The sequence below is a fragment of the Phyllobates terribilis genome, unplaced genomic scaffold, assembly GCF_046119375.1.
Source record: "Phyllobates terribilis strain yellow unplaced genomic scaffold, ASM4611937v1 Scaffold_8__6_contigs__length_399053987, whole genome shotgun sequence".
In the NCBI taxonomy this organism is placed as follows: domain Eukaryota; kingdom Metazoa; phylum Chordata; class Amphibia; order Anura; family Dendrobatidae; genus Phyllobates; species Phyllobates terribilis.
In genome coordinates, this window is record NW_027362768.1 from 329,137,320 (window position 1) to 329,163,319 (window position 26,000).

The following is a 26,000-nucleotide window of genomic DNA, read 5'->3' on the forward strand; positions in this document are numbered from 1 at the left end:
GACAAGTCTAGATTAAGGCTACAATGAACCTATCTGATGTTCTATGATCCAGAGATGTCCTGCCCTGCTAGCTCTACATCATCTCACTCTTGGCACCTGTAAAGTGATGCCATGAAAAATTCTACCTCTGGTATAATTAAAGGGGTTGTCCACTACTCGGACAACCCCTTGTGTATCCACCAGTAAAATAATAACATCTGTACTCACTTCCGGTGCCGACACTGTCCATCCCAGGGCTTACGTGATATTGTTATGTCACGCAATCCCTGCGGTCAATCAGCACTGGCTTCACTCTCCTCTCCAACGGAGTAATTGACATCCGGAGGAAGTGAGAGAACAACAGCAGCTCTCACTTCCTTTGGATGTCTTGATTTGTTCAACGGCAGTCAGAGTGAAGCCAGCTCAGATTGGCCTCAGGGAGCACATGAGATAACAACGTCATGTGAGCCCAGGGAGAGCCAGTGCTAACAACGCTGGAACAGTGCGGACACCGCTGGAACAGCGCCTGAACTGGAGGGGAGTATAAGTGTTATTATTTTAATGGAGGGAAACATAGGGATTCAGAAGAGATTGTCCAAGTAGTGGACAACTCTCCCCAATGTAAATGATGTGCCAATGGCAGCCTGTTTTCAGGGCTCCAGGAAAGAGCAGCCACAGATTACTGACTGGACAGGTTCCTGGTTACTTCCCACAGTTGTACCTTCAAAACAGCGATAGGTTGGAGACCACCGATCTAGGGGATCAACACATTATGTTTGTCACCCAGAAATATAATGTATGTAATTAACCACAGATTGCTTTGTTTTCTACTCGTATTGTTCCCCTTCATTGTAATAGACAATATTTATCCACATGCAAATAGTCCATTTCAAACAATAAAACCCCTTGAAATGTAATAGGCGACAATCAGGACGTGCATACTCAAAGCCTACAACGTTTCTTTGGAGACCGCTAACTATGACTGCAATTAAAATCTATAATTATATAATTTTATACCTTATAATAAACTAAAAATGAACAAAAGTACAAGAAAATCTAAAACAAAAGTATTCATTTACTTCTCTATAATATTTTCCACGCAAATGATTTAAATGCAGAAGGAAAAAAAAACAAAAAAAACAAGACATTGTCCAGTTACGGCATTAGAGAAACTTGCAATTTTCTCAATAATTGATGGAAAATAGTGGTCATAGCTACGGGCGATTCATTTGCATTTCATTGTCAGTTTGGGTTCTAATAATATGTGAGAAATTCACAAGTCTGAAATTATAATTAACACCTGCCTTGCAGTAAGTCCTTTAAGGCTTTTCCTTCTTTGATGTAATTCAAGCTGAACATGCTTCATTTATTGTAATCGTTCAGCGATACTTCTCGTGGACAGTGACTGAGGAATGTAAATGAACTTACCGAGGGCTCATGCGATCGCTTCTTGTGATTCCTGAGTCTACTGAAAATTTAAAGTTTTTAAATAGTTTCCCAAGAGGCCCATTAGCTCCAGTTTTAATTTGACTTTTAAATTTCTCGCCCTCGTGAAGAACCATCCGCAAATAAAAAATGCATGAAGATAACTATTTCATAGAGTTCTCCTGACCACGGTTTAACCTAATGTGCTCACCGGAGAAATAGCCACACGCACAGGAAAATTAAAAGGAGGTATGGCATCAGGAAATCGAGACGAACGTAACTCTTGGATATAGACTTCATTAGTACTGGCTTTGACGGGCCAATATATCAGGGGGTTAGAGTATGGATTATTTAGTAGAACATCTATACGGCATTTGTAGACATTTCTTCTTGAATATTCCAGATTTCTCATCGAGTAAATGTTGCAAGGCACTTGCTTGAATAGTCAAGTTCCTATTTTTCCTGTGGGAATTGCGGGCGGTACATCTGAGACCTTGGTAAAGTAAGTTATGGAAGAAGTAACTGTGTTGGCCAACTTTTATTCTTGGTTCGGACTAATGGAAGTCAATATAAATCCTATGAAACTGTTGCAGGTGTTTGAGATTTACATGGTTTTCTCCCAGATAGATCTTTAGTTTTTAATAAAAAAAAAAACTAATACATCGGGAAGGAAATCCTATGAACTTAAGACTTATATTTGTCTGGATTCTTGGACAATGTGAAATTTTCATTGTTGACTTGAGGGTTCTTTTCTAAACTGATGGGAAGACCTAATGCTATTATTTTAAAGAATAACAGAAAATAGGAAACTTGATGAATGATTCCCAACATCTGCCATCCATGTACAGCCCATGTTGGCTACAGGTAGCAGCAGATGTCACCTGTGTTATACAGCCGGCATCTGCCTGTAACAGCAGCGATCAGACCTAAGCTCCAATTAGTGCAGTAAACTCCTTCAATACTACAAGTTCAAACTCTGACAGCGGAGTTTAAGGCAGGCAGTCCTGGGGGGGACATGCCATTCCTGATGCTCACTGGTCCCTATGTGACTCGATCGTAAGTGGATTGACATGGGAACTGGGGGACAGACATAATACAGTATACACAACAAGCAATCAGACAAGCAAAGGTTCAAGTCTCCCAATAAGTAAAAAAAAAAAGTTTTCATTATAAGAAAAAAAAAAAACCTAACAATTTGAATTACAACTTTTTCCCCATTAAAATGACATTAAAAATGATAAACACATTTGGTATGGCCACTTCTGTAAAAATGTGATCTATCAAAATGTAAAACGATTTAACTCATACGGTAAATGCTGTAAAGCAAAAAAATAAAAAGACCAGAATTGCTGTTTTTCTGGTGCCAAACCTGTTCCAAAAAAACTACATGAAAAGAGATCAAAACATTATATGTCCCCCAAAATGGTATCAATAAAAACGTAAGCTCACAGCACGAAAAAACAAACCAGCACACAGCTCCATTAATGGAAGAATAAAAAGTAAAAAATTGTGGGTCTCCGAAAAAAGCTGAAACAATCCAATTTTTTTTTTTACATATTTCTGAATTGTTTTCATCACTAAAATAAAAAAAACAAGCAATATATATATATATATATATATATATATATATATATATATATATATATATAAGTTTGACACTGATCTGGAAAATTATGGATTTTAATCTCACATCAAAATCCGTAAAAGCAAAGCTAAAAAAAACAAACCATAAAGGAATTACATTAATTTTGCCATTTCACTGATTTTTTTCCCCCGTTTTCTATATTATATGCTAAAATCAATGGTGCTATTCAAAACAACTTACTGTCTATGTTGATACAAAAATAAAAAAGTTGTGGCTCTTGGAAGAAAGGGAGGAAAAAAAATTGAAGTGCAAAAATTATAATTGGCTGCGGCAGGAAGGGAATTAAGATTGGCAGGAGTCTTTGTAGAAAAATTCACTTCTTCATCACCGATTGTGATTGCACAATGGTATGTATCCCCTGCTGTTGTTTTGGGGTGCATATTGAATATACAATGATTAACTTAGATATATACAGTATTAAGGGTATAGACGAATGCTGGGAGTTTAGCCATGCAGAACATAAAGCACACCTTCAGCACATTTTATACATAAACAAGAACCCAGATGATTTATGTCTTGTCGTACGTTCCAAAACTGCTGCATTAAAAGGATGATGTTCATTTATCTTCTTTAAAGAAAGCTTGCTATCCGTGTAGCGCAGCTGCTCTCGAATGCACAGCTCTTAATGCTTGTTGTGGTAGACGACTAATGACTGGGCTCACAGAAAACAGGTTTGTCATGTTCCATTTCTTTTAGGAGAGGAATGCGGAGAGCTTACTAGGCAGATACATTTCATAGAAGTCCTGCTATCGATAATCAAGCTTTTTTTGGAATTGATGAATGGATCATACAGTTCGTTAGATCCTTACAGTCTTAAAGGAAAGAAAACATCATTCTCCAGTCTTGATTTTATGAGCTGAGCCAATATTCCAGGGGAGGCAGTCTAGCAATTCTCTACGTGCCATTGATTTCATTGAGTATGATGCATTTCAAAGGCTAAGCCTCAACGTTGGTCCTTAGCTCCTAGTCAATGGTTATTGGCTGCCACTACTGGGACTAAGATTCAGGTCAAACTTTTGGATTCATGGGGTATTCTTTCTACACAATAAAATTGTTTGTTGATGATCATAAAGTAAAAATCAATGAAAAGTTAATATTCTTCACCGATTGCTGGTAAACAATGACTATTGACCATGAAAAGCTTTGAAGAACGTTCGATGCGTTTCCCGAGAGTTGGAATTGAATTTCATTAGAAAAATGGTATCATCGTTTCAATTGTCCAAGCAATTATTATTAGATGTAGTGGCATATAATAGTCAGTCTCCGTGTGGCACTGCTTCTATAAAAGTTACGGGCATCGAAGAAATTTAGTTACATCCTGTTTTGTCATTGCAGACTGGCTATATCGAAGGAGATTTGTAGGGGGGTAAATTTGACACTAGACTATCTATAAGTAGGTGAATAATTATAATTTATAATACAAAATGTATTTTTTTTGTCACTTTGAAACAACAATATAGAATAGTTCAATAAAGATGTGGCAGAAATAAATATGTTACATGTGTAACCTTGTCATGTCCTACGACTTGGGAATCATTCAGTATTGTATTATTATTTTATTGTTGTTGTTATACTGCTATGGAATCAGTTTACCTTTTAGAAGTTTGTTCTGTCTCTCTCCCTGTAGCCCAGCTCTGATGTCAGTAACCCCTCCCTTCTTCCTTCTCAGTTAGTGTTTGCCAGCCATCTTTCTAGATTCATCTCTGTACATCTCTGGTTCAGAATTGTCTTTTTTACCTACAGCTGTTGTTGCAGCTGCTGCTGTTGCAGCTGTGTCTGTTACTACTGTGCATAATACAAGAATTCAGCCTGAGACTAAACTTTTTCTGGAATCTTCATACATGCCTCCTGCAGTCGAGTTGAAGCTATCTGATGAAGTTCTTGGTGTGAGTACTGGTCAATACAGACATCCATAGAAAGCCTGTCTAAGGAGCCCCACACTCTAGTTATGAAGTTAGAATAAATCTAAAGGTTTAAAGGGAATCTGCCACTATGTTTTGGGACACTAAGTCATTGGTGGAGTTTAGTAATGCAAACATGCCCATGTCAAGACTGGATGTTTTGGCATCAGGGAGATTAAAGGATTCTAACTTACCTGGAATGAATCGTGTGCCTGGATATTTTGCAAGTTGAAGCTGGGAACATTACATCTCATTTCTTTGCAATGGTTGGGTTTCTTTTAAATAGGACTATAAGTAAATGTATTTTTTTGTTCCCAGATCACACTGTATACTGCTGCTAGGACCTCACAAAATAGATGTAAGCTGTAAGTGATTCGGACTTTGAGGCCTAATTCACACATCAGTTTTTCTGGGCTGTTTCATCAGTATTTTAAAAGTGAAAAACTGGAGTGGTTCCGAAACACAGAACAGGTCCTTTTCTTTTAACTATATTTTTTTTTCTCATAGGTTCCACTCCTGTTTTTTCTTGCAAACACTGACCAAAAAAAGACGACGTGTGAATGAAATCTAAGTAGTATATTTTCCTGCAGCAATACAGCTAGAGAAGCCTATCATTGCACACATCCCACTGCAATCGATAGACTGTCTGTGTAATGCACTCATGTGCTGGATCATCCAGAGTAAAGCCTCATTTAGATGTTGTTCTTGCACATATATCCATTATAGTCTATGAGGCTGTTCACATGTCCGAATTCGACCAAATTCAGGGTTCAAAATAACATATTCGTTGAAAAAAACAGACATCACTTGTCGTCTGAGTGTCGTCTGAGTGTCGTCTGCTGAATGGGTATAAGAAGTTCGGAATTTTTTTGGTTTCAAACAGATGCCACACTGAGGCTTAGGGTCTCATAACCATTTTTTTCACATTTGAGAACAACGGTCTGATTATTCTGATCAGAGTTTGAATCACTTTTTCTCAGACGTGAAGAGAAACAAAAGAAAAGTTTTCTCCACCTTCTCTGTGAAAATCAGACTGCGCTCTAATGCCATCCAATTGCGGTCCGATTTTTTTTCACGGACCCATAGATTAACATTGGCAATTTTGATCTGACACTCGGATCAAAATCAGACTTGTCTCTGATTTTTTTTTTGCTGGTCACTTGGTCCAAGTAAAAAAATTGGCCATGTGCACAGCCCCATAGGTACGAGTGCTATCCATGAAAACAACGGATAGGACTCATCCAAAAAAAATCGATTGTGTGCACAAGCCCTTATAATAAAACTAATCACTATTATAAATCAATGTAGACTGAAAGCACGCCCTGAAACTTTGATAGCTCACACTGAACAGATGCGCTGCAGATTGTCAATCAAAGTGCCGGGAGTTACGCACAGTGTAGTGAGCGGTGCTATGAGCGCTGACTGTAGCCGCTATGTTCACCGTCCAATGGCTGAAATAAATTTATTTTTTCCCGACAGTCGCAATTTCAGTAAGGTGGCCAGGCCTCATTGTAACACTATTTACCTGCAGAATAACCCCATATATGTGGTAAATAGTGTTTTCCGAGGTGACAGGTTCCCTGTTTAAGGGTGGAGGATATGTGTTCCGGGGCATAGCCTTTAATTGGCTCATGACTACTTACTCAGAATTTCCGACAGCGCGCTCCAAAAGTTGGCAGGTATGCATATTGTGTTTTCCTCATCTGACAGAGCTGATCGCTAAAAGGTGGCAGGACAATCATAGCGGTAGGAATGGCTGAGTAACACCGTAGGATTGAAATACCACAATATAGGTGATAGGCTGAAAGGAAGTAGTAGCCTGAAACCATCCTTATAGACTGATGTCCGTAATTAGATGTCAGGAATTCTAAAATAGCCCCAATGGACAATATAAAAAATTGCAATTTTTCTTTTTTTTAAAAAAAAATACAGATTAAAAAAAATGTTTAGAAAATGATTTTTAACATTAACATCATTTTATGATGACACATTCCCTATAAATGACAAATTTAGTTGGGTTACATCTGTAAACCGCTTATACATCTCATCTGCAACTATTAATCCAACATGTATGTTCCTGCATTAAAGCGGCGGTGCTTAGCATCGCATTGAGCGCAGATGAGGAGTACTGCAAGAGAATAATAGAACAATCATCCTAATGTATTCCATTATATACTGTTATTAATCTTCATTAGCAAGCGCCATCCTGATTGGTTCATTTAAAAGAGGCCCGTAAAATATTAATCTTGTTAATGACTATTGCAAATCAGATCATTGTAAAACAATAAAAATAACTTAGACGTAACAAGTTCTGCTTTATGTCTCTGATATATGAAAACAATATCCCCCCTGCTGTGCTCCAATGTGTTCTGTTCTGTCGGTGAGAAATAGGAAAGTTCTAAAACGAAATAATTAAGATGAATTTTGTTAACATTTTCACAAAAAAAGCTGCAAGAACCAGAAAATACTAATCCTGCATTTAAAAGCTCATCCCCCATTCCACCTCCCCACCTAAGAAAACCCAAAACCCAAAACCCAGGAGTTGTCTTTCACATTTCCTAGATTCCTGGATGAAAAAAAAAACCTGCTGTTACTTATGCAGTGATACATTTTCATATATTGCTGGATAACTTTGTAGTTTTGCATTTTAGGATCAAGGGAAAGACATGTGACAACCCTTGTGCTGTAATGGTGGCCATATTGTTTGTCATTAGTTCACCTTAACTCCAGTCACTGGAAATTGTCTTCTAGTGATGAGCGATTCTCACGAAATTTGAACTGTCAGTTCGCTCAAATCAATGCGAAACAAATGTTCATTCTCATTCTTGGGGTCTCACTAGACCCCAGGGCATAATATATGTAAGGTAGAAAAAATATATATTGCAGTTCTCCTGTGGCGCCACCGTAGGCCACCACCCAGTCCATGGTGTGGCCCTTGTAGTAGTGGTGGAGGTGATAGTCTGCCCCTGGTACTAAAAAGGGTTAAAAGCACGTTCCCAAAATTAGAACCCGCTGGGGCTGCAATTTGGCCTAGGTAGGGTTAACTGTGACAGCCGGCCCAGTAGAGGGAGGGGGAACTGAGTGCTAGTGTCAGGTGCAGGAAGTGAACTAGGTCAGTAGTGTGCAGTACTGCAGAAAGCTAACAGGCTCTGTACAGGCTGCTAAGGTGACCATGAGACTAGTATCACCAGAGAATCCCTCCACAAGAGTCACCTTAGCTGGCCTGGGGGCACATTCTGTCTGCGAGGCTGCAAAAGAAGTCAGGACTCAAGCTCTAGGAGGTGGAGTGAATTGGGATCCAGATATACTGTCATTGGTAAGGAAGAGTCTCTAGGGCTAGAGAAGAAAGTAACAGAGATGCTCCACCTAGATCGGGTACCAGGGCAGAAGTTGTATCCGGTACCTGTGGGAAAGATGACAACCCGTTGGGCCTTATCCTTTATACCTGCCTGTAAATGCTGCCAGTTACCAAGCAAAGTACTGGTTGTTTTTATGAAATCTGAGTCCTCTGAATTGATTGCTGCCCTGGTTCCAGAAGAGGAATTCCTGGAGTCAGAAGAGGCCGGGTGGCCAGAATTAGTGGGAAACATCACATACACTGCAGCACACCAGAGCGAGAACACACTTTGTCTGTAGAATGCCAAAGTGAGCATGGGCTCGGCTCGCTTACAATTACCTCGTTTGGGCACCTTACACTCTCTCTTCTTTTCTTACGTCCTCTTCCTGCATCTTCATGTTGCGCTGGGGTTTCTGGCACTGGATAGGCCTCTGATGTGATAATATGCATAACCCAAGACATAGTCAGTACTTTAGTTAACATCACGACATGTGTTGTGACATCACCAGTCCACTCGGCGCTGGGAGCACTTGCGCAGACTAAAGTTGCAGGAAGAGGATGTCACATGCAATGTCAAAAGAAAGAAGTAAGGAGACGCATTGCTGATGTGGTACTGTGCATTTGGACAAAGCAAAAAAATCGCCTTAACCCCTTCCTTAAAGGGGTTGTCCGGTCAAAAGTGATAAGTCTGCAGTCATTCTGTGTGACTGCAGACTTATGAATCCCCCCAGCGCACGCACTGTGCACTGTGTGGATTCGCCGGTATGAGACCCGGTAACGGAGGGTATGTATGAGTTATACATATCCCCGGCCAGTGGGTGCGGCCTCGCTCTCCATTCACTTGTATTGAATGAGGCCGTGCTGTCTAGTTGGACGCACCCACTGGCCATCCATGTCTCTAGACGGGGCATGGCCTCGCTCCATACAAGTGTATGGAGCGAGGTGGCACTGAATGTCCGGGGGTATGTATAATTTATACATACTCTCCGGTCCCGGGTCTCATACCAGCAAATCCCCACAGCATACAGTGCCTGCACTGGGGGAATTCAAAAGTTTGCAGTTGACTCGCCCAGGGTGATAGGGACGACTCGGTACCCGGGCCTTTTGCCTGACTTTGGGGATGTCGCGGTGGTCGGCTCCTGGGCCCGTACTCTGGGGTCAGCTTTTAAAAAGGGATTGTTTGTTAATTTTATGAAAGTTCGTGACGCCACCTGTGGTTTCTGGTGAGAGTCACCAGCGCTGCGGCAGTCCACTGAGGCTGGTGATAAGGCAGCTCGATGGTATAGCTCCCCACAGGTGGAGCTAGGCCTCAGGGCAGTGTATGAAGAGGGGGATGCAGGACAGGCGAGACCCAGCTGGGTCAGAGCAAGAACGGGGACAGACACGATAGTCACTTCAGTACCTTTTACTGGTGGTAATTCAGGCACATCCCGGAGCACTGTAGGGTGAAGGGTGCATATCAGGATCCTCCCCAATGAGCGGGTGTAGGGCCTCCTGTTTCTTGCCTTTGCGTAGTAAGTTTCTGACCTGCCTGGAGCTAGGCCTAACTTGGTTTCTGTCCTGCACTTGCTGATGTTGTGGTGCGGCCTTCTCTTGGAGTGCACGCTCCCAGCTTACGGGGCCTATGTGTCTCCTGGCTCTGTTACGTATCAGCTCTCTGGTGATCCTGGGACCTGTAGTTCCCCAGGGTTTCCGGTTATGCCTTACTGGGTCGAAAAGATCCCGGTAAGCTCGGACCCGGTGTCCGGTAAATGTTTCGGGGTGAGCTGGGTAAGCTCCTCTGCCCCCACTGCTACTCACTTTCCACTACTTGCCTTCGGCCTACTCGGGCCCTCACTAGGCTACTCACACCAACGGCAGCTTGCCGCGCTTCACCGATCTTATGGCGCCGGCACACCTTAAGCTCTAACTGAGCTGCTTGAATCTAGACTGGGCTTCAGGACCGCTGGAGGCCTAACTTGCCTCACACAGCAACCCTCGCGCATCTCTCTCTCTGTGCACTCCAGACTAACTGCTAGACTCTGACTGAACTGCGTAGCTCCACCTTCCCTATTTATATCCCTAACGGGCTCCCTCTGCTGGTCTGAGGTGGAAGGTGGAGATGTGTGAATGTTTATGGGGGCCTCTTGTGGAGGATTCCATCAATGCACTCTTCTAGGATCTGTGGTACCAAGCACAGCTGGGCGCCACACAGTCACACAGAGTGACTGCAGACTTATCACTTTTGACTGCACAACCCCTTTAATAATATATGATGGCTATATCTATCATGAGTGGTGGTAAATTAAGGCTCCATGATATAGCCATCATGCTAATCCGGCAAGTACTGTCTGCCATGCCATCAGCTGCAGGAATCTAGCTAATATACATATCCAGGCTCCTGCTCAATCTTTGGAGATCAGCAAGAACACCAGTCCCTACACTGTATCACCCGTAGTTGGTCAGTGAGAACATCGGTCCCTGCACTGTATCACCCGTAGTTGGTCAGTGAGAACACCAGTCCCTGCACTGTATCACCCGTAGTTGGTCACTGAGAACACCAGTCCCTGCACTGTATCACCCGTAGTTGGTCACTGAGAACACCAGTCCCTGCACTGTATCACCCGTAGTTGGTCAGTGAGAACACCAGTCCCTGCATTGTATCACCTGTAGTTGGTCAGTGAGAACACCAGTCCCTGCACTGTATCACCCATAGTTGGTCAGTGAGAACACCAGTGCCTGCATTGTATCACCCGTAGTTGGTCAGTGAGAACACCAGTCCCTGCACTGTATCACCCATAGTTGGTCAGTGAGAACACCAGTCCCTGCACTGTATCACCCGTAGTTGGTCACTGAGAACACCAGTCCCTGCACTGTATCACCCGTAGTTGGTCAGTGAGAACACCAGTCCCTGCATTGTATCACCTGTAGTTGGTCAGTGAGAACACCAGTCCCTGCACTGTATCACCCGTAGTTGGTCAGTGAGAATACCAGTCCCTGCATTGTATCACCCGTAGTTGGTCAGTGAGAACACCAGTCCCTGCACTGTATCACCCATAGTTGGTCAGTGAGAACACCAGTCCCTGCACTATATAACCCGTAGTTGGTCAGTGAGAACACCAGTCCCTGCACTGTATCACCCGTAGTTGGTCAGTGAGAATACCAGTCCCTGCACTGTATCGCCCGTAGTTGGTCAGTGAGAATACCAGTCCCTGCACTGTATCACCCGTAGTTGGTCAGTGAGAACACCAGTCCCTGCACTGTATCACCCATAGTTGGTCAGTGAGAACACCAGTCCCTGCACTGTATCACCCGTAGTTGGTCAGTGAGAACACCAGTCCCTGCACTGTATCACCCGTAGTTGGTCAGTGAGAATACCAGTCCCTGCACTGTATCGCCCGTAGTTGGTCAGTGAGAATACCAGTCCCTGCACTGTATCACCCATAGTTGGTCAGTGAGAACACCAGTCCCTGCACTGTATCACCCATAGATGGTCAGTGAGAACACCAGTTCCTGCACTGTATCACCCATAGTTGGTCAGTGAGAACACCAGTCCCTGCATTGTATCACACATAGTTGGTCAGTGAGAACACCAGTCCCTGCATTGTATCACCCATAGTTGGTCAGTGAGAATACCAGTCCCTGCACTGTATCACCCATAGTTGGTCAGTGAGAATACCAGTCCCTGCACTGTATCACCCATAGTTGGTCAGTGAGAACACCAGTTCCTGCACTGTATCACCCATAGTTGGTCAGTGAGAACACCAGTCCCTGCATTGTATCACCCGTAGATAGTCCGTGAAAACACCAGTCCCTGCAGTGTATCACCCGTAGATAGTCAGTGAAAACACCAGTCCCTGCACTGTATCACCCATAGTTGGTCAGTGAGAACACCAGTTCCTGCACTGTATCACCCATAGTTGGTCAGTGAGAACACCAGTTCCTGCACTGTATCACCCATAGTTGGTCAGTGAGAACACCGGTCCCTGCATTGTAACTCCCTAGTTGACTTGACAGAGGGAGAGTACTCCTTCTCTCAGACTATCAACCTTCCCACCTGCAATTTTATTGTTAGAGTGTAGATCCATTGTCATGGCAGCCACGGAGCCTAACATTGGACCCAATGGTTGTTATTTTAGTCCTCCTATTAGATCCAGACAGGGGTTAGGTCTAACAGAATGTCTGTGGATATTTTTCCAATAGGCATAATACACTTCAATACAGAAGTATTGCAGTGTATCATATGAACGTTCAAGATAATTCAAGTTCAAGTCCCTAAGTAGGACTGAAATTAAAATGAAAAGGTTTGAAAGTGTTAAAAAGTATATAAAAAGTTACAAATGAAACATACTTTAAGAAATGCCTTTTATTAATTTATTTATGTAAATAAATCAAATAATAAAAAATGCACACAATTGTGCCTGTTGTAAAAAAAAAAGCAAACAAAAATAAAAGTAGAATTGCTGTTTTTCATTCATCCACTTCCCAAAACTGAATAAAAACAGATCTGAAGATCACATATATCCCAAAAATGGTATCAGTGAACACATCAACTCATACAGCATAAAACAAGTCCTCATACAGCTGTAAGGATATGGACATACTGCCCATGTTTCTCTCTTGAAGAAACAGTTTTATTGTCATAAGTTGTTATGTGATGTAATGTGAACTGTGTTGCGTAATGTGAATAGTGTGATCCGTTAATGATATGAATAGTTTTATCATAGGATTAGCCCAGAGTGGGAGGCGCTAAGCTGCAGGGAAAGTGACAATTTCCTGTCAGATAGGGTCTGGAGTGCATAGTGAGTGGACCTAAAGGTCCAAAGTGAGCAGTGCCACATTCTGGGGTGACCATAAATGAGAGGAGACCGAAGAGAAGGGATACCGAGATCCTGCCTGAGCCAAAGTGACCAAGAGACAGAGTGACCTTCCGGAAAAAAAAAGGCTCCTGGGAGATACTAGAAGGTAATGGGCCTAACAAGACTAGGTCCACGGGGCGAGTAAAGTGTCCTGGGCGGGAGTTCCAGAGTGTCAGCATTATCGTCCATACTGGGACCTTAAAGGGAAAGGAGGATGCGGAACCACAGGACGACTAAATGACTCTTGCTAAACAGGGTTGTAGCGTTAAAGCTGGGTTGTGGTGAAGTAGTGAGAAACCGTGGACATAGAGAACACTGGAGTAAACTAAGGAAGGATACTGGGAGGAAAATGCTTTGAGTTGTAAAGGAAACGTTCATAAGACTGCGTACCTGCTATCTCCTGTACATATTCCCTACCAAATCCCCATTCAGTAAAAAGGTGATTTCTAAATGGTGGTCTCCCTCATTGAACTGTGAAACATCTGGTCCTGACAAACCAGCAACATCGGTTACATGTGGCCTGCATGGGCGTAACGCCCTTACAGAGCAAGTCCACACACCCAACCAGGACCCCCACCTTCATGTAACGATCTGGGATGCAGCAGATGGGTACCTCACCCCCCGACTTAACACAACCTGTCCCACAAAAACATACCCTCATAAGCCTACATCGATTAAATTATTAAACCGCTATGGGTCTTGGAGCACAGAGATACAAAAAAGGAAAAAAAAATAGCTTAAGGAGTTAAAGGGAATTGATCAGCAGTAGTGTTGAGCCACCCCCGTAGTGTTCGGGTTCGGTTCGTCGAACACCGGGATGTTCGAGGAACTGTTCGTCGAACTGTTCGTCGAACACCTTAGAACACCGTCGAACACCATTAAAACCAATGGCAGTCAAACAAAAACACATAGAAACACATAGAAAACACCTTCAAAGGTGTCCAAAAGCTGACAAACTGCTCAGAAGACGCTTTCTTTAAAAAAGCCGGCCGGCAATTCAGCAGCGGCATACACCGGTACCCGACAATTTAGACAAGAAGGAATAGAGCCTCACACATAGATTAGATAGATAGAAACATGTCAGTCACATATATATGAAGTACAGTGACAGTGTTGCTTACTGTACTTGTCATTTAGTGTAAAGGATTTATTAAAAAATATAATAGTGTTTTCATGCACTGTCTCTTTAAAAAAGCCGGCCGGCAATTCAGCATCTGTACCCGACAATTTATAACAGACAGAATAGAGCTTCACACATAGATTAGATAGATAGAAACATGTCAGTCACATATATATGAAGTACAGTGATAGTGTTGGTTACTGTACTTGTCATTTAGTATTAAAATAAAGGATTTACTATTAAAAAAAATTGGCGTGGGGTTCCCTTTAATTTTAGTCTCTAGCGGAGGTTAAGCAGACAGCTGGGGCAGATGTTTGAAGCCTGGGAAGGGGGTAATACCCACGGAGCTTCCCAGGCTACTAATATGAGCCCCCAGCTGAATACATAGCCTTTACTAGCTATTAAAATGGGGGACCCCCCCAAAAAAATGACGTGGGGTCCCCCCTAATTTAATAGCTAGCAAAGGCTAGGCAGACAGCTGGGGGCTGATATTAATAGCCCAGGAAGGGAGCCATGAATATTGGCCCCCTCCCAGGCTAGAAACACCAGCCGTCAGCCGCCCCAGAAATGGCGCATCCATAGGATGCGCCAATTCTGGCACTTAGCCTTGCTCTTCCACGCTGCCCTGTAGCGGTGGCAGGGGGTAATAGGACTAGGGTTGATGTCAGCTTATAATGCCAGCTGACATCAAGCCCAGGTTAGTAATGGAGAGGCGTCTATAAGACACCCCCATTACTAACCCCATAGTCAAAGTTAAAAGAAAACACAAACACCCAGAATAAAGTCCTTTAATTGAAATAAAGACACAATCCTTTATTGTTCTAAATTAAACCATACTTACCATCACGCCCATTCCAGCTGAAGCCAACGATCTCCTGCAATAAAAGAAAAATAATAAAGCAACCTCATCCTTACCTTTCCATGGTTCCCACGACAGCTTCAGCTCTGCTACATCGAGATGACAGGCTGGACCGCAGCAGAACGCTGCCATCCAGCCTGTCATCCCGCAGACACTGAGAAGCGCAGGCATGCTTGCGCTCTGCAGTGTCTGGCTGTGACGGCATAAAGATGAGCCGAGGTCATGTCCAATGAACTCGGCGCACCTCATGCACGTCACTGACAGCGTGGGAAAATTCTCACGCTGAAGCGCTGAGTGCAGGAGAATTCTCCCACGCTGTCAGTGACGTGCATAAGGTGAGCTCATGTCCAATGAACTCAGCTCACCTCCTGCACGTCACTGACAGCGTGGGAGAATTCTCCTGCACTCAGCGCTTCAGAGTGAGAATTCTCCCACGCTGAAGCGCTGAGTGCAGGAGAATTTTCCCACGCTGTCAGTGACGTGCATAAGGTGAGCTCATGTCCAATGAACTCAGCTCACCTCCTGCACGTCACTGACAGCGTGGGAGAATTCTCCTGCACTCAGCGCTTCAGTGTGAGAATTCTCCCACGCTGAAGCGCTGAGTGCAGGAGAATTTTCCCACGCTGTCAGTGACGTGCATGAGGTGAGCCGAGTTCATTGGACATTAACTCGGCTCATCTGGATGCCCTCACAGAGAGACACTGTGGAGCGCAAGCAAGCCTGTGCTTCTCAGTGTCTGCGGGATGACAGGCTGGATGGCAGCGTTCTGCTGCGGTCCAGCCTGTCATCTCGATGTAGCAGAGCTGAAGCTGTCATGGGAACCATGGAAAGGTAAGGATGATGTTGCTTTATTATTTTTCTTTTATTTCAGGAGATCGTTGGCTTCAGCTGGAATGGGCGTGACGGTAAGTATGGTTTAATTTAGAACAATAAAGAATTGTGTGTTTATTTCAATTAAAGGACTTTTTTCTGGGTGTTGTGTTTTTTTTAAATACTTTACTAGAAATTCATGGTGGTCATGTCTAATATTGGCGTGACCCCATGAATTTTGGGCTTAGGGCCAGCTGATAATGCCAAGCTGGCCCTAACCCCTTTATTACCCAGTGAGCCACCGCATCAGGGCCCTGGATGAGTTGGGTACAGCGCCAGAAGATGGCGCTTCTATGAACGCGCCATTTTCCGGGGTGGCTGCGGACTGCAATTTGCAGCGGGGGTGGCCCAGAAAGTTTGGGCCTCCCTGCGCTGCGGATTCCAGCCCCCAGCTGCCTAGTTGTACCTGGCTGGACACAAAAACAGGGCGAAGCCCCACGTCAATTTTCTTTAAATTATTTCATGAAATAATTAAGAAAAAAGGGCTTCCCTATATTGTTGTGTCCGGCCAGGTACAAATAGGCAGCTGGTGGTTGGGGGCAGCCCGTTCCTGCCTGCTGCACCTGACTGGACACAAATATAGTGCGAAGCCCCACGTCAATTTTTTTTTAATTATTTCATGAATTTCCTGAAATAATTTAAAAAAATTGAAGTGGGGCTTCGCACTATATTTGTGTCCAGCCAGGTACAGCAGGCAGGAACGGGCTGCCCCCAACCACCAGCTGCCTATTTGTACCAGGCCGGACACAACAATATAGGGAAGGCCTTTTTTTCTTAATTATTTCATGAATTTCATGAAATAATTAAAAAAAATTGAAGTGGGGCTTCGCACTATATTTGTGTCCAGCCAGGTACAGCAGGCAGGAACGGGCTGCCCCCAACCACCAGCTGCCTATTTGTACCTGGCCGGACACAACAATATAGGGAAGGACTTTTTTTCTTAATTATTTCATGAATTTCATGAAATAATTAAAAAAAAAATACGTGGGGCTTCGCCCTATTTTTGTGTCCAGCCAGGTACAACTAGGCAGCTGGGGGCTGGAATCTGCAGCGCAGGGAGGCCCAAGCTTTCTGCCCCCCCCCCCGCTGCAAATTGCAGTCCGCAGCCACCCCGGAAAATGGCGCGTTCATAGAAGCGCCATCTTCTGGCGCTGTACCCAACTCATCCAGGGCCCTGGTGCGGTGGCTCACTGGGTAATAAAGGGGTTAGGGCCAGCTTGGTATTATCAGCTGGCCCCAAGCCCAAAATTCATGGGGTCACGCCAGTATTAGACATGACCGCCATGAATTTCTAGTAAAGTATTTAAAAAAAACACAACACCCAGAATAAAGTCCTTTAATTGAAATAAACACACAATCCTTTATTGTTCTAAATTAAACCATACTTACCATCACGCCCATTCCAGCTGAAGCCAACGATCTCCTGTAATAAAAATAAAATAATAAAGCAACCTCATCCTTACCTTTCCATGGTTCCCACGACAGCTTCAGCTCTGCTACATCGAGATGACAGGCTGGACCGCAGGAGAACGCTGCCATCCAGCCAGTCATCCCGCAGACACTGAGAAGCGCAGGCATGCTTGCGCTCCACATTGTCTCTCTGTGACGGCATAAAGATGAGCCGAGGTCATGTCCAATGAACTCGGCTCACCTCATGCACGTCACTGACAGCGTGGGAGAATTCTCACGCTGAAGCGCTGAGTGCAGGAGAATTCTCCCACGCTGTAAGTGACGTGCATGAGGTGAGCCGAGTTCATTGGACATGACCTCGGCTCATCTTTATGCCGTCACAGAGAGACAATGTGGAGCGCAAGCATGCCTGCGCTTCTCAGTGTCTGCGGGATGACTGGCTGGATGGCAGCGTTCTGCTGCGGTCCAGCCTGTCATCTCGATGTAGCAGAGCTGAAGCTGTCGTGGGAACCATGGAAAGGTAAGGATGAGGTTGCTTTATTATTTTATTTTTATTACAGGAGATCGTTGGCTTCAGCTGGAATGGGCGTGATGGTAAGTATGGTTTAATTTAGAACAATAAAGAATTGTGTCTTTATTTCAATTAAAGGACTTTATTCTGGGTGTTTGTGTTTTTTTTAACTTTGACTATGGGGTTAGTAATGGGGGTGTCTTATAGACGCCTCTCCATTACTAACCTGGGCTTGATGTCAGCTGGCATTATAAGCTGACATCAACCCCAGCCCTATTACCCCCTGCCACCGCTACAGGGCAGCGTGGAAGAGCGAGGCTAAGTGCCAAAATTGGCGCATTCTATGGATGCGCCATTTCTGGGGCGGCTGACGGCTGGTGTTTCTAGCCTGGGAGGGGGCCAATATTCATGGCTCCCTTCCTGGGCTATTAATATCAGCCCCCAGCTGTCTGCCTAGCCTTTGCTAGCTATTAAATTAGGGGGGACCCCACGTCATTTTTTTGGGGGGGTCCCCCATTTTAATAGCTAGTAAAGGCTATGTATTCAGCTGGGGGCTGATATTAGTAGCCTGGGAAGCTCCGTGGGTATTACCCCCTTCCCAGGCTTCAAACATCTGCCCCAGCTGTCTGCTTAACCTCCGCTAGAGCCTAAAATTAAGGGGAACCCCACACCAATTTTTTTAATAATAAATCCTTTATTTTAATACTAAATGACAAGTACAGTAATCAACACTGTCACTGTACTTCATATATATGTGACTGACATGTTTCTATCTATCTAATCTATGTGTGAAGCTCTATTCTGTCTGTTATAAATTGTCGGGTACAGATGCTGAATTGCCGGCCGGCTTTTTTAAAGAGACGGTGCATGAAAACACTATTATTTTTTTTGATAAATCCTTTACACTAAATGACAAGTACAGTAATCAACACTGTCACTGTACTTCATATATATGTGACTGACATGTTTCTATCTATCTAATCTATGTGTGATGCTCTATTCTTTCTGTTATAAATTGTCGGGTACCGCTGCTGAATTGCCGGCCGGCTTTTTTAAAGAGACGGTGCATGAAAACACTATTATTTTTTTTGATAAATCCTTTACGCTAAATGACAAGTACAGTAAGCAGCACTTTCACTGTACTTCGTATATATGTGGCTGACATGTTTATATCTATCTAATCTATGTGTGAAGCTCTATTCTTTCGGTTCTAAATTGTCGGGTACCGGTGTATGCCGCTGCTGAATTGCCGGCTTTTCATGTTTCACTGTTGGCACTGTTCCCATCGATTTGGGCAATCACTGTAATGCCACAACCACCATGGCTGTGGCATTACAGTGAGTGGCAGACAATCCCTGCATGATTGGTGCTCTAAATAGCGCCAGACATGCAGGACACGCTTTTGGTGCACGAACAGTTATCGAACATAACCTCGAACAGCCGAATTTTTTGCAAATCGTTCGGGTTCGTCGAACAACTCGAACACCGCCCAAAACAGCTCGAATTTGAGATTGGCGAACAGTTCTAGTCGAACACCGCTCATCTCTAATCAGCAGGCTTTTACTATGCCATCTGAGAGCAGCATGATATAGGGGCATAGATCCTGATTCCAGCGATGTATCCCTTACTGGGCTGCTTGCTGTTATTTTGATAATATCACTCTTTTATCTGCTTTAGATCTATCAGTTCTCTGAATGCTGAGCTCTGCATAACCTCACCCACACCACTGATTGGCCGCTTTCTGTATATACTGTGTATAGGCAGAGCGCTATCAGTGCAATAAGTGGTGGGGGCGTGGTTGGAGTACCTGGCAGCAGCTTTACGAGTCCTCTAGTGATAATAATCCCTTGCTGATAAAACAGTGATTTTATCAAAACTACAGCAAGCAGCCCAGTAAGTGACACATTGCTGGAATCAGGGTCTCTGTCTTTACATTATGCTGCTCTAAAATTAGATGACAGATTCCTTTTAAGCAGTTCTCCAGTTGGTCCTTCCTGGAAACAATTACAATCCCACCTCAACCTTTTGGGTACATTCATACTTAGTTTTTGAAGAGGATGTTGTAGTAGATCTGCTCCAAAATCCCTAGTGAAGTAGTGTTCATAAAGTATTTGAAGTGTTTTTTGATGTGGATGTTGGAATGGATCTGATTAAAAATCTATGTCAGAAAACTTGATATGAACAAACCCAAAAATATTGATTTTCCGTGTGTGATCCAAGGGGTAACGTTTCTCCTTGCCGAGTGTGACATGTCAAGGTGAGGAGAATTTTAAGCTGCAATGCTCCTCTTGGAAATATGCAAATTGTCTCTTCAGAGAGGAAGAGGACTAGAATTCTAGAGCCACTTATAGGAAGTAGCAGACCTAAAAGTCAATATCGACTCTCTAACGAGCCTTGTCACATGACTTAGGATGATAGCCAAAACCAAAATCTCAATTTGCAGACACTATGTTTCAGGGTACTGCTCCTCATCAGTACAAAGTGTGAGATCTAGTTTGGCTGGGTGGGAGGAGCCTGACCGAGATCCTTGCAGAGAGTGACATGTCAAGCCTGACATGCCAAGGTGAGGATACTTTTAAGCCGCAATGCTCCTCTGGGAAATGTGCAAATTGGCTCTTCAGAGAGGAAGAGGACTAGAACTTTAGTGGCACCTATAGGAAGTAGCAATCCTAAAGGTCAATATTGACTCTCTAACAAGTCTTGTCATATGGAAAGTGCTTCAAATTTCGCTCCTTTACTCTGGAGTTTTGTAAACTTTTTCAGCATTTTTTGCGCTTTTTTTGATGGTTTATTCTATTAAACAATAAAGAAGGCGGTAGCGATTTTTATTTTTTAAGCAGAATGCTAAGAAAATGTTAAAAAAAAACCCTTTCAAGCATCTTTTTATCCTTCTCATTGACTTTTATTGTAAAGTACTTAGCGTCTTCCAGGTGAAGAATGGTCCGTTCACGTGCCGTTTTTTGGAAAACTGAAGCGGTTGAAAGACGTTTAAAAAGCCTGAACATATGAAAAAAAATGTTTGCATAGAAATTAATGCAAAGGTTCCTTTTTAGTGTTTTATGAATATTTGGAGTGGACCTGCTTGAAACATAAAAATAAAACCATTGTGTGCACATGCCCCTAGGGTTGAACAGAACTCGGTTTTGATATTCGGCGGCTTGTAAAGATCGGAACATGTAAATTTATATATTAACATGGACGGTGCATTACGCAGCTTATATATTCTCTTTCTGCATATTATTTACTTTCATGATCCATTTCTCTATCAAACAGATACAAAAGACTTTATACGGGAGGTGCCGTCTAACCTGGGACGTGGGCGCCTGCGCCGTTTGATGCCTTTAGTCTGTTTTCTCTCTCGCAGGACGGCATATGGATCTGAACAGAGAGCTTATCTTCATTTCCGCAGTGTCCCACTGAAGAGCTGTCTGAGAGAAAATATATCATATAAAATACATTTCTCCTTATCTGCATGTTTTAAATTGCAAGTGGATTTTTATTAGTTCTGAGATCTCTCCCTGCTGTTCCCACTGATAAGCCATAAAGCAGAGGCGATATTTTCATTTTTATTCACTCCGAACGCCTGCACTGTTTCATAACTAAGGTGACCAATTTCGTTTCCAGACGCTGCTGCCATTTTTCAACTATGGCTTGTTGTTGTTTAGCTTATTTTTTTTCCTTTTTTTTTTTTTTTTTTTTATTAAATCCACTTTCGAGCTTTATTTTTAATAATATAATTAAGAAATGTGTCCACTTTGTGCATCCTCTACAGGCATTACATTTTGTTATTATTTAAAGAGTAACTATCCTTATTTTTTTCTATAAATTAATAATATAAGCAAAGATAAAAAAAAAATTGTAACAGACAAAAATATTACATACTACAGCCTATAAAAGTCTATGGAGGTGAGAGGGAGGAGCTAGCTGTGAAGAAGACAGAGGCAGAGACACAGAGATGTGGCTGAAGCTCCTAGTGAGTGTTGTATCACGCTTGAAAGCTGGATTCACAGCCACCCAGCTCACTAATGTTGTACTTCAATAATGCCTTTCATGCTGCTGCTGTTTCAAAATAGATAAAGGAGCAGAATTTCCTCTTCTCTGTGTTTAATGCATATACAGTTGTGATCAAAAGTTTACATATCCCAGCTGAATTTTTCCTTTCTTGGCCTTATTTCAGAGAATATGAATGATAACAAAAAAACTTTTTCTACACTCATGGTTATTGGTTGGGTGAAGCCATTTATTATCAAACTACTGTGTTTTCTCTTTTTAAATCTTAATGACAACCAAAAACATCCAAATGACCCTGATCAAAAGTTCACATACCCCAGTTCTTAATACCGTGTAATGCCCCCTCTAATATCAATGACAGCTTGAAGTCTTTTGTGGTAGTTGTGGATGAGGTTCTTTATTTTCTCAGATGGTAAAGCTGCCCATTCTTCTTGGCAAAAACCCTCCAGTTCCTGTAAATTCCTGGGCTGTCTAGCATGAACTGCACGATTGAGATCTCCCTAGAGTGGCACAATGATATTGAGGTCAGGAGACTGAGATGGCCACTCCAGAACCTTCACTTTGTTCTGCTCTAGCCAATGACAGGTAGACTTGGCCTTGTGTTTTGGATCGTCCCATGCGCAACTTCCGGGCTGATGAGTGCAAATTTGCCTCCAGTATTTGCTGATAATGTGCTGCATTCATCTTTCCTTCAATTTTTATCAAGTTTCCTGTGCCTGTAGCTCACACATCCCCAAAACATCAGCGATCCACCTCCGTGCTTTACTGTAGGAATGGTGTTCCTTTCATCATAGGCCTTGTTGACCTCTCTCCAAATGTAGCGTTTATGGTTGTGGCCAAAAAGTAAAATTTTGGTCTCATCACTCCAAATTACCTTGTTCCAGAAGTTTTGAGGCTTTTCTCTGTGCTGTTTGGCGTATTGTAGGCAAGATACTTTGTGGCATTTGCACAGTAATTGCTATCTTCTGACGACTTGACCACGCAGCCCATTTTTCTTCAAGTGCCTCCTTATTGTGCATCTTGAAACAGCCACACCGCTAGTTTTCAGAGAGTCCTGAATTTCAGCTGTTGTTATTTGTAGGGTTTTCTTTGCATCCCAAACAATCTTCCTGGCAGTTGTGGCTGAAATCTTTGTTGGTCTACCTGACCGTAGTTTGGTTTTTACAGAGTCCGTGATTTTCCATTTGTTAATCACAGTTTGAACGCTGCTGACTGGCATTATCAATTCCTTGGATATTTTTTTGTATCCCCTTCCTGTGTTATACAGTTCAATTACCTTTTCCTGTAGATCTGTTAACAATTCTTTTGCTTTACCCATGACTCACAATCCAGAAACGTCAGCGGCTGGGTAAAAGATGCAAGAGTCTGTCTGGATCCCAGAAACTCACTCAGCTTTTATGTACACACACTGATTACAAGCAAACAGGTCACAGGTGAGGATGTTACCTTTAGTAGCCATTCAAACCCATTTGTGTCAAATTCTGTGCATGTTATAAGGCCAAAATCACCAGGGTATGTGAACTTTTGATCAGGGCAATTTAGATGTTTTTGGTTGTCGTTCAGATTTAAAAAGAGAAAATAGTAGTTTGACAATAAATGGCTTCACCCAATCAATAACCATGAGTGGAGAAAACTTTTTTTTGTTATCATTCATATTCTCTGAAAGAAGGCCAAGAAAGGAAAAATTCTGCCAGGGTATGTAAACTTTTGAGCACAACTGTATATTAGGGTGTTTAACCCATAACATGAAAGTTAGGGTAATAATATAACTTTCATTACAAAATCTTCAGTTTTACTCAAATTATTTGATTAAAAAATGAATACACCCGACATCAATAACTTCTACATCTAGTATTTTGCATGATCTCCATGATTCTTAACGACAGCACCAAGTCTTCTAGGCATGGAATGAACAAGTTAGCAACATATTTTACAGCCTGAATGCTGGATGGAGAGTGATGTTTCAGAATTCCCCATAACTGTTCAATTGGGTTCAGATCAGGAGACACTTTGTCACTCAATCATTTTCACTCTGTTCTTCTTCAGAAATGCAACAGGTGTGTGTTTTGGATCATGGCGATATTGGAAAAGTGCACGTCTACCAAGGGCACGGAGTGATGGCGGCATATTCTCTTTCAATATAGAGCAGTGCATTTGTGAATTGATGATACCATCAATGAAATGTAGCTCGTTGACATCAGCAGTGCTCATGCAGCCCCACATAAGGACACTGCCGCCACCATGTCTCACTGTAGGCATCATATATTGTTCTAAATTCATTTTTCTAAATTTTTCTTGTCAAAATTTTGGAAATTGAGCGTGTATGCAGTCGGATATTGATTCAAATCTTACTTTTCAAGTGGAGTGTCCTCATTTTTCACGCTGTATATACATAGTTTAAAGAAGTTGTTCACAACTTTTTATTTTCCCCCCAATGTATCCCCCCAGGGCCCCTGAGGGATTTTGTAATTACCTTGTGTTGCAGATACTGCCTGTGAGTGGTGCTACCACGGGCTGCTCACAGGCATCATATGACCGGCCACTGATGTCACGTCAAGTGAGGCGTGACATCAGTGATGCGGTCCCTGTGGTGGATGCTGGGTTGTGGGCGGGGTTACCCCACGCATCATACCCAGCATCCACCGCGCGCTTTCCCAATGAATGGGGAGAGGGAGAGCGCACGGTGGATGCTGGGTGTGACGCGTGGGGTAACCCCGTCCACAGCCCAGCATCCACGGTGGAACGCAGGAGAGAGAGAACCCCGGCTGCATCCGGAACCATGACGTGACATCAGCGGATGTCAGAGCCGGCTGCAGACGGGGTCACATGATGCCCGTGAGCGGCCAGTGATAGCGCCGCTCACAGGACGTAACTGCAACACAAAGTAATTACAAATACCCTTAGGGGCCCGGGGGAATACATTAGTGGGATAATAAAATGTGGTGACCAACCCCTTTAATGGGTGGGGGGTTAATGTCGAACTGTAGATTTTGTAAGAGGGACTAGGAGCTTCAAGTTAGGTTTCTAGTAGTACAACAAACACACTTAGGGCCTGATTTATCAAGACTTGCATTTCATTTTTTCACGCGCTGGAAAGAGATGCTCCAAATTTATTAAGACATGGGATTTCTTGAATTTGGCGACATGTGTCACAGACTGGAGGACATTTCTGTTGAAACTTCACTCTTGTGGTGTAAGCTACAATGAAATTATTGGCCTCACTCGGCCGTGCTCTCTCCCTGCTAAGCTCCATTTACTTTTGAAAAAGTTGGTGGAGCTGACCAGATCAGGCAAAAAAAAACTCCAAAATTGACAATATTTTTGTACAACTTGTTGCAACAACATTTCAACAAGTTTTATTCTCAAATTCTTTGGAAAACTTTTTGATGGATAGGAGCCTAACTCATTTTTTCTAACTAAAACCGCATATTTAAAGGGTTGTCTTGTGAAAGCAAATTATCACCTAAACACATGATAAATTACTGATCGATGGCAGTTCGACTACTAGGACTTTTGTCCCTGGAACAATGTTTGATGCTGCTCTATTTATTCCCTAGGGGCTGCCAAGTACTGTGCTTCTTTTTTTCGGTAGCTCCATAGTAAATGAATGGAATAGCGGTTAGGGCATACCATTGGGTAATGCGGAAAAAGTTTCCTGTTGGGGACAAAAATTTCCGTTATGCCGATCAGTGCAGACCCTACTGGCGGCAAACCCACCGATCAGTAATTACTTCTTTCCACTGAATATCTTGGGCAAATGATGTGTGACATCTGTCAGCATCTGTTTCAGGAAAATGAAACATTGCCGTTACGTGTTTGCTGTTGACTTTTTCTCTTGGAGATGTAGCAGAATTATCTTTACATGCGAAGCTCATTTTTCGTTCTGCAATTCTTCAATATATCAGAGAACAACATCAATAACAAAATATTCCAGCATGGAGAGCTCATTCATCGGGATGCAGATAGTCGAGGCGCTGCGTGAATGTATGATCACTCACAGAAACACAATTAAGATACGGAGAGGGAAGTCAAAAATCTCATCGTGTCAGAAGTGCTGAGAAGCAGAAATGTCTGGCCCTGAAATAATGCACTAA

At 42.9% G+C, this 26,000-nt stretch overlaps 1 protein-coding gene across 1 annotated transcript in view; it reads right to left on the bottom strand.

Moving 5' to 3' along the window:
• Positions 1–26,000, bottom strand: part of CFAP20DC (CFAP20 domain containing) — a 692,474-nt gene that overhangs the window by 261,056 nt on the left and 405,418 nt on the right. The window contains exon 12 of the mRNA XM_073644645.1: positions 21,204–21,323. Within this exon, the coding sequence (XP_073500746.1) occupies positions 21,204–21,323 (120 nt within the window). The remainder of the gene's footprint in view (positions 1–21,203; positions 21,324–26,000) is intronic.